Raw genomic sequence first — 9,931 nt, 5'->3', positions numbered from 1 at the left:
CCAGAGAGACCAATCATGTATGTGGTTACTGTAGGGGGTTTGTTTACCCATATTAATACATGTGCAGTAGTTTGGTCGGGATTCATTACTCGGTGTGTGTGATTGAGCACAGGTCTGGATTGGGAGTCAACTAGGCCTTGGCATTCCAAGTGCATAGATGCCCAACCGCCCTCCCACCAGCCCACTAAATAGTGATCTTCCATTACAATTTATAGCAGCTCCTTTGGCATATGCCACAGATCCGGTCCGATTGAGCAGTGGAAGTCTCTGCAGACTGAGATCAACCCTCCGAAGCACTGAATTAATAAAAAACACACGGGTTAGTCCTAGAAGTATTTATAAGCAATGAATGTAAAATATCCACAGGTTTGATTTGTTTCAAAAATACAAAGATTACAGTAGAAAACTTCATCTGTTTCCTGGTTTAAAAATAATCTAAAAGCATTTAAAAAAATAAAAGATTTTTTTAGCACCCTTAGAAGTAGAAAGGAGTTGTATCCCTCACTGATGGCAATTTATTTACTATATACCTGTGTGCCAGGCTTTCATTCATTGGCTGACATTACTATGGACAAGGCAACCCTACCAACCACAAGAATGTAGCCTACACCCAACTCTCGGTTCCTCAGCTCAAGGTTCATGGCAAGTTTTCATACAGGAACAAATATGGCACCATGGTCCCAGGAGTGGAGGGAAAGAATCAGGTACTGCAAATACTACAGGCCACAGACAAATACATACATCATATTCCTACCTGCAGTGCAAAGGCATTCATGTAACTCTGGCTTAGGATAGATCCAGGTACTAGAAAAGCATCCAGATACTGCTTTTCATACAGCAGGATGCTTATTGTTCTTGCTGACTGTCTACTATGGACTACTAGAAGTGGTGCTAATTTAGTACCTGGTATTACATGAACCCCATCCCAAGTGCCTATCTAACTACCAGTGGAGCAAATTAGTTCTTCCATGGAAAAAGCAGCATTTAATAGTTATTGTGCATTTGCTGCAGTTGGTGTTGTCACTGTGCAAATAAAGGTCAGTCATCTTATAAATCACCTCTACAATCCCCAAAAGAATTCTAACTACTGGAAAATGTACATACTTTGACATTTTTTTATTAAAGTCTGACACTAACTGTACAAATCAACTTCAACAGCTGTGACCAATGTTTGTAAACTAAGGATTCCTCATATGTCAGTGGCAGTGGGACCTTAGGCTTAGGTTGTCTCCATGTAGCAACAGAGGTGGGGCTTCTGGTTAACGGTAAATCTTTAGGGCGTTAACTGTATTTTATCATGGAAAATCTGTACAGACAGTCCATAGAATATAGTCCCACTTATGAAACCTCCATATAGCTAAGCAAGCCCGCATTCGGCCTGAGTACACTCTGCAACAGGTATATACAAAGGAACATCCCATAGGAGTGCCTAAACATTATGCCAAGTTGCTGCAAGGAGTCAGCGGTAGAAATAGGCTTTAACCTCTATGGGTAAATTCAATTACTTTTCCTATTCATAAACACAAACTATGGTCTAATAAGTATTTGCCACTGGGTGTTTCAGTGTTTAAGGAAACAGACAAAAGAAATACATGTAGTAATATGTGTGCGTCTGTGTAACTAATAGTGGTTAAATATTACAGAATACATACAGATTATTCCTATTTTTGGCCACCAAGTGAGTGACGATGAGCACCCTATGAGCTCTGCACCCACCCTGCTGGCCTCAAAAGGCTTTCGTGAAGAATGGGTTCTGGAAGTTCCACGTTCCAGGGAAGGGATCAGTGTCTGAATTAGGAGAATGTAACACTAGGGCTGCCACAGGGTTTTCAAGCGCAGGGAATAGCTCACACAGTGTATTCAAGCGAGGTTGCCCCATGATAGCTGGGACAGTAAAACTGCACATAAAGGCTCATGGGAGAGCAGTTTCAGACACTCTTTGGTCTCTGGACAAAAGAAAAACAAATCCTGGAAAGTCCATGTGCAGCCTCTGTCAAGCTTAGCACCCCCTAGCTTCCTCGTGTGCTTCTACTTCCGGTTATTAGTCATGAAGCTGTTCTCAATACACAAAACAATGAAGTTCTTGTTGCAGCTCTGTGGGCGCTGTTCTAAGAGTTTCCCACTTGTCAGTGATGAAGCTTGGCCAGTCACTGCACTTTCATCTGTGCGCCAGGTCTCACAATAGCTTTCAGTAAGTCTCCGTCCCTTAGCATCCGACCCATGCCAAACCATCTTCTGTGGCCTAGACAGAATAGATAAGGATACAATACTCATTATACCAGAGGAAAACAATTTACATAAACAAAGTCTACATGTAAGACTGTATGAAATATCTTCATTAGGTTTGTTGCCTATCAGGAGGTCAAAAATGGATGCAACCAGACATAGACTCACAACCTGCTCCATCTCCACTCAAACCACAGAAGATTTTACCTTTGATTCGGAAGGTTATAATAAAATTTACTATATTTTTTCTTTTTTGGTGCCTGAAAGGTCCCCTATGAATCACAGCTGGGAGTTTGCATCTGCATGAGCCCCCAGGGGTCACAGGTAAACTGATAGTAATGACAGCCATTGGTATAGACCAAGGCCCTCACAGCTGCACTGATGACAAACATGAAGTTGTGTCTGTAGGATATCCCATGAGGTAAACCCACAGGTAAACCGAAGGTAATGGTAGCTGACTTGTGTCTACAGAGGCCTCAGAAGTCACAAAAATGGATGGTAATGACAGTTAGGATCTACAGTATCTACACAGGTCCAGAGAAAACAAATGGCAATGGCAGCCAGGAGAAATCAGGTCCCTAACCAAGGAGGAAGCAGGCCCTGAAAGTGCTTGGGGCCAGAAAGTATGAGGGGGGGGGGCAGTGGCACACAGGCTGAGTAGTTTTAATAAATGTTTATGAAACGTCTTGTTTCATGCTGGATTCCAATACAAATTCCAGCAGCACTCCGGTAAGGTGAAAAAATGTATTTGTGCAAATGAAGCAACGTTTCGGGCATAACCAGCCCTTTATCAAGCTGGTTATGCCCGAAACGTTGCTTCATTTGCACAAATACATTTTTTCACCTTACCGGAGTGCTGCTGGAATTTGTATTGGAATTTGTACTGGACCTGGGCAGACAGAGTCGCAGCTGGCACCCGACGCTTCAAAAAGCGGTGAGATTGATTGTGTAGCACTACACTCTATGCTTGTGTCTTGTTTCATGCTGGAGACACCAGTGATGTATAATTGTGCCACTGCCAGAAGGCCCAGGTGAATGGACGACAAGGAGAGTCATAAAAATCAATCACTGCAATACTTCTGTAGTAGCATGACAGGCTACACACAACACTATAATAGTTACTCCGGACTATACACCACTTCCTGCTGGAGTCACTTCTACACCATTCAACTTGTACACACCGATGGAATGAAAACACTTACTAGGTCCTTAATTGATTTGCAGAAGCAACACTGCGCTAAAGAAACGCATGCAAAGTTTCCCAGGCCCTGGCACCCATGTCCCATGTTTCTGCATAAGTCTAATATCAAATCAAACAGAGAGCTGAGAGAAAGCAAACGAAGAGGCAGAACTTGCTGCTAAGTGCTCTTTATTGCACACAACATGTTTCGGGCCCAAAGCCCTTTATCAAGTGTACAAATCATTATGTGAACAGACTTTTTAAGGTGTAAAACAGGAAGTGAGATCATAAAACATGATATGTCAATCAAAAGTGGCATGGTATTCATGTCGTCATAATTTATGTTAATAAAAATATATAAAATACCTTTGTTATAGTTCAACCGTGATACAGTGCTTATGTCATCACAATACGTGCTCATAAAATCGATAAAATATAAAAATAGTACAAAAATAGTCCAAATGGTCTTTTGACTTCATTCCAAGGTTACGAAATTTATATAAGTATACCTATACAATACCTAGGAAAGAACTTCTTACATATAAAGTTAGAGACAGAAGGGATGTTTTCCCATTTGTAAGCCAATACAGTACCAAAAGTAAAGATATAGAACGTATAATCCACAAATACTGGCCATTGGTATTACAGGAAAAAACATTAAGGAGTTCCCTGACAAAACCCCCAATATTTAGCTACAACAAAGGAAGGTGTCTTCGAGATATATTATGCCCATCGGAAGTTAACCCGCCCCGTATACTGGGTACCCAGAGGTTTCTGGGTCAGCCTAAAGTGGGAACATTTGCCTGTCTAAATTGCAATTGTTGCTCCGCTATCATTAAAGGAGAAACCTTGCGACATCCATCAAACGGCACTCCTGTTAAGCTAAATCACTTTGCTACATGTGATACAAGCTATGTGATCTATATGCTAAAATGTCCCTGTGGGCTTGCATACATTGGTCAAACCATAAGAGCAGTTAAGACACGCATAAAGGAACATAAAGGGAATATAAGGAATTTTAAAAAAGGAGCAGCCACCGACACAACAGTATCTAGACACTTTAATACTGCCAACCATAATCAGTCCCAGCTAAGATGGGCTATACTTGAAGTTGTTAACCCAATGCAAAGAGGAGGCAATCAGAGGAAAAAATTGTCACAGAGGGAGGCATACTGGATTAAAAAACTGGATACTCTCTATCCAAAAGGCATGAATGATAGCTGGAGTGTCAAATGTTTCTTATAACTACATTGTAACATCCCTTATCTCTATTTTGTGTATACGATGACTGATAACTTTTTAACTTTTTTACAGCCCATTGAGACGTCCTTTTTGATACATTTGTAATGTATTCTCCCTTAAAACTTATATTCTATTTTTTCCTTGCAGATAACAGAATTACTGAGCCCAAGATAGTTACATTATATGTACAACTAGTGGTAAGAATATGGGGTAATCCTTCTATGTAAAATAGACATGTGATCTTGTTGTATTAGTGGTAGGCCTAGAAATGGGCAGTTCCTTTTGTGTTCATTAGTATATCAGCACTTTAGTGAAACACTGTGTAGATACAACCTTTGTGCAATACTTATATAAATTTCGTAACCTTGGAATGAAGTCAAAAGACCATTTGGACTATTTTTGTACTATTTTTATATTTTATCGATTTTATGAGCACGTATTGTGATGACATAAGCACTGTATCACGGTTGAACTATAACAAAGGTATTTTATATATTTTTATTAACATAAATTATGACGACATGAATACCATGCCACTTTTGATTGACATATCATGTTTTATGATCTCACTTCCTGTTTTACACCTTAAAAAGTCTGTTCACATAATGATTTGTACACTTGATAAAGGGCTTTGGGCCCGAAACATGTTGTGTGCAATAAAGAGCACTTAGCAGCAAGTTCTGCCTCTTCGTTTGCTTTCTCTCAGCTCTCTGTTTGATTTGCATATATCCTACACCTGGAGCGGGGGTGCTTCGCTGAGATTGAGAGCTTAGCTGCCAGTTCCCCAGTCATCCTGTTATATTGTTCATAAGTCTAATATCAGTTGCACAGAGATGTATGTAAGCACCTGAGTCTACAGTACTTTTTTTGGAAACGTATGGTGCTTTTAGTTTATAATTACCATGTAGGATCTGTAGTAACATCTTTTCCATCAAAAGAGAGGATACGTGCGCCAGACCTCATCTGAGCCTCAGAACCAGAAAACAGTGAATCCCAATTGTCATACAACACTTCATCCTGCATGAAGATAAAATCATTTTGCCTGTCAATGAAAGTCATTCCATTCCAACTTCAACACTTTTCCATCAACTGCTGAACTGCTGCTCCCAGCATTCTCTGCTGGATGGAGAAGGAATTCAGCAGAGACAGAAGAGTAGCAGACAAGAGGTTTTTCAGTAGATATAACAGGAAAAGAATAAACTAGACATAAATAAAGACAAACCCAACCACATGGTCACACTCACCCTGAGATTAACAATTTGCACAGATTGTCGATCAGCTCTGCGTACGATGCTGTAAAGATCCTGAAGTCGGGAAGACAAGAATGCTCTAAATGTGCCATGTAGTCCAGCCTTGCGGGCTTGCTCGAAGCACTGGAAGTCCACTCCTCGGATGGATTTCATACTGCCACTTATTGGAGCGTTCAGAGCCACCAGGTGAAGCTAAAAATACAGGTATGAACATGTCACATGAGTCTAGATTGCCACCACCCCACTCACTGTGCCCACAGGTCTAGGCCTCCAAAACTTACCGCAGGATTAAAGTCTTGGTGAGTGTGCACAGGGGATGGTTCCAATGGACGAGGGTTTCCATGCTGGTGATGATCTGGGGGTGGTGGGTCTACTCTTGGTGGTTCTGGGAGTCGGGGATCACTCCAGGGTCGGGCACCTGAAGGCACATTAGCATTGTTGCTGTTCTCCTCTGTGGACTGAAGGTAATCTGAATCTTTGTTACGGTGTGGATATGGAACTACAGGAGCCTGTTCCGCAGCAACTTCATTATCCTGTTTTAAGAAATATCTCAGTTCATAACCAGCCTACAAAACATCTCTGTTCATACCCAGCCATGAACCTGTGTCCAAAGCAAAGAATAGTAAAGATACAGAACATACCTGTCCTGGGCCAGATAATGTTGTATATTCGCCAAGCTGCCAAAAGAAAAAAGTATTAAACCTCCAAAGGAACAAAACTGATGCATAAAAGTGTAAGGTGTAAATATAATGTTGTTTCTAAGGCAAATATTGGTGCTGCCATTGCAGAAGTAGCTGTATTTCTGCCATAGACGTGTTTGTGCTTTGACTCCCATCACCCACTCACAACCATGGCATACAAACATACAATGTATCTGTATGTAACTGTTGTTCTTATCATAGTAAATTATAAGGATTACTTCATTCTACAGTTCTACAACCTATACATAAACTCCCATTTCACCGTTCCCCTAAGCATTATTAACGCTGTCCAGTTGTCTGTGACTTAAATATACAAAATTCACAAAAAGACTCATCCCAAGATGGAAACTCACAAGAATTCTCCGGAAGCCTTCTCTGACACGCACATACAGCTCTGCCCTCTCCTGGACCAGCACAATTGTTCCTTCCTGCAGCCTGTGGGCCAAGTTGATCATAGTCTGGTGGGTCTGCAGCACAGTAGCCTGAGCCGAGGAAGGAGAAGTGGACATTTTTGTCAAGGGGAAAATGTAAACAAGCATCTTTTTCAGTTAAAAGTCATGGTCCTGAGTGCCAAGCTGCTAAATATATATATGAAAGGAACTGCCGGGCTGCATAATGGTATGCATATTTACATTCAGGAGCATGGTTATTAATAACTGTACAGTAGGGGCAGTATTTTTCCAGGGCCTTCCTGTGCATGAGGGTGCAAGTAGAGTTTTTCTAATGGGAACTGATTATATAGACCTGTAAGCTTGTAGCAGGAGAATAATACATGATTTACAAAAAATATCCAGGTTATAGGTTTAGTGACTCTCAGTAGATCTGTAGATTGTAACTAAACTTGCACAGGACAATAGGACATCAGTTTCTATGAAACTTATTCCCAGTGGGAAATGTGGGCCTATCATCTTATTACATACATTATGTACTATAAATAGAGTTTTGTGCAGTCACACCCTCTCCCACTTTGCCATAAAGTAAGAACTGCATTTCATCTTACCCCAGATGTTCCTCCCGATGTTCCTGGTGGGCCTGGTGGACCAGGAGGTCCAGGTATGCTGATGGCTGCAAAAAAGAAAATAATTTAGAACTGCAGAATTATCCTTTGTTTCATAGAATACACTTGCATTATTTGTGTTCTGTTTACTGACCATACCGAAGTGTTTAGTAAGCAGGGTTATAAGTCATTGAAGACTTATTAAAGTAATTAAAATATAATTTACTGGTGCTCTGCACTGGTAAAGTTAGAGTTTTGCTTCAGCAAGACTACTATAGTTTATATAAACAAGCTGCTGTGTAGCCATGGGGGCAGCCATTCAAGCTGGAAAAAATGGTGAAATGGCCAGGTTACATAGCAGATAACAGATAAAACACCATTGTATTGGACAGGGTTTATCTATTTTCTGCTATGTAACCTGTGCCTTTTTTCCATTTTTCCAGCTTGAATGGCTGCCCTCATGGCTACACAGCTGCTTATTCATATAAACTATAGTTGTGTTTCTGAAACAAACACACAGCTTTTACCAGTGCATGCTAACAGTATAGTAGATGTTTATTACTTTAAAACACTTTAATTTTTTGGTGTTAATGTTCCTTTAAAGGAGAAGTAAACCCCCATGTTGATATGTCTCACTGCCCCCACTCTGATTGCCCCCCTCCCTGCCTCCCCCTGCTAAGTGTTACCCCAGAATTGTGTCCCCTGTAGGATTTCTGACCGCACATGCAGAGTGAGCGCAGTGGAGCTCACAGGCACTTCAGTAATCTTCGGGTCGTCTTCTGACACTTCGGCAATTTCACTTGCTGGTAGATTGGTCCAACTGCTCATGCGCCAATACGGCACTCAAGAAGATGGCATCCGTGAGCTCCGGCTGCACTCATTCTGCATGTGCAGTCAGAAATCCTACTTAACACTTCAGTATGGTTAGTAAACACAATTCTGGGGTAACACTTAGCAGGGGGGAGGCAGGGAGGGGGACCAGCAGAGGGGGGGCAGTGGGGACTTATCCCTGTGGGGGGTTGAATTCTCCTTAAAGGGTCTTTTGCTTCCCCAAAGGATGCTGAGAACTGACTATGGGCTTCATGGCTAACTTACTTTGCCTGTGAGGGCCAGGATATGAGGAGGAGGCGCCTGGTAAGCCTGGAGGACCTGGGGGCCCTGGTGGACCTTGCCGTCCTTCATAACCGATTCCAGAAGGTCCTGGTGGGCCGACTGGGCCTGGAGGACCCTGAACACTTTCTCCTTTAGCTCCCTGATAAAACAGATGGCACACGTATTATTATTATTACACAAATATATGTTTGTGTGTTGGGTTTAAGACTTGATACTGGACTACTGAATTTGTTTTGAAGCTCTTACCGGTAGTCCTGGATATCCAGGGTTTCCAGGTGGCCCTGGGATCCCCTGTCCATAGGCACCACCCCCAGATTCACCCTTCTCTCCTTTGAGTCCAGCTTCTCTCTGTTAGAGCACAATCTGTCAGCTTGCACAGTTCAACACATATAAAGTCTTCTGACTTATCTAATATTTAATATTTGTTTCACAGGTTACAAAACGTAGTGTTGTAACGCCCTCCCAAAAATATAAATGGATTATTAGCCCAGGGGCATCCAAATAGTACACATGCCCATATAGTACAAACAAGATCATTCATGGGACTTGTAAAAAAGTGAAATTGTTTATTGTCAACGTTTAACGGATGTTTTAGGCTGCATTTTTACATATATGGCTACCGGTATTTAAGGTAGTATTGGCGTGGGTTTGTTTGGATGTCTTGAAAAAAGGTTTATTGGCAACACCGAAACGTTGACGTAAATTATTACACAATTGAAATATTTGTTAGTATCAGCTGCGCTGGTTGACACTCACCCTTAAGACCGAGGCAAAGGTACTTAAATCATATGGGAATGAGCCTGAAATTACAAAAACATGCATGCATAAGTCATTCATTCTGCATTGCTAATCTTTCTTTTAATCAACCTTCATACTGCCATAAATATATTGAATCAATTTAAACTGTTCCTCAATCAGTCCTATCATCAGTATGCGAATAATATCACTGGCAGTGGCAAGCCCATCCTTAGCATTCAAATGGGATCATGCTGGGAACGTTAAAGGAATAGTTCAGTGTGAAAATAAAAACTGGATAAATAGATAGGCTGTGCAAAATAAAAAATGTTTCTAATATAGTTAGTTAGCCAAAAATGTAATGTATAAAGGCTGGAGTGAACAGATGTCTAATAAAACAGCCAGAATCCAACTTCCTACTTTTCAGCTCTATAACTCTGAGTTAGTCAGCGACTTGAAGGGGGGCCACATGGTACATTTCTGTTCA

The 9,931-nt window shown here is 41.3% G+C and overlaps 1 protein-coding gene across 4 annotated transcripts in view; it reads right to left on the bottom strand.

The window, feature by feature from the left end:
• Positions 1–320: 320 nt before the first annotated feature.
• Positions 321–9,931, bottom strand: part of col18a1.L (collagen type XVIII alpha 1 L homeolog) — a 105,633-nt gene continuing 96,022 nt past the window's right edge. For 3 of the 4 annotated variants that reach the window (XM_018234124.2, XM_018234125.2, XM_018234126.2), the window contains 10 exons: positions 9,466–9,509; positions 8,956–9,057; positions 8,692–8,848; positions 7,600–7,664; positions 6,953–7,081; positions 6,540–6,575; positions 6,180–6,431; positions 5,893–6,090; positions 5,550–5,665; positions 321–2,242 (listed from right to left, as the gene is read on the bottom strand). In XM_018234124.2, the coding sequence (XP_018089613.1) occupies positions 2,029–2,242; positions 5,550–5,665; positions 5,893–6,090; positions 6,180–6,431; positions 6,540–6,575; positions 6,953–7,081; positions 7,600–7,664; positions 8,692–8,848; positions 8,956–9,057; positions 9,466–9,509 (1,313 nt within the window). In that variant the 3' untranslated portion in view covers positions 321–2,028. 4 annotated transcript variants of the gene reach the window in all.

This window comes from Xenopus laevis, chromosome 9_10L (assembly GCF_017654675.1).
Source record: "Xenopus laevis strain J_2021 chromosome 9_10L, Xenopus_laevis_v10.1, whole genome shotgun sequence".
NCBI classification, from domain to species: domain Eukaryota; kingdom Metazoa; phylum Chordata; class Amphibia; order Anura; family Pipidae; genus Xenopus; species Xenopus laevis.
The sequence above is the reverse complement of the archived record's forward strand: the minus strand, read 5'-3'. Positions and strand labels throughout refer to the sequence as shown.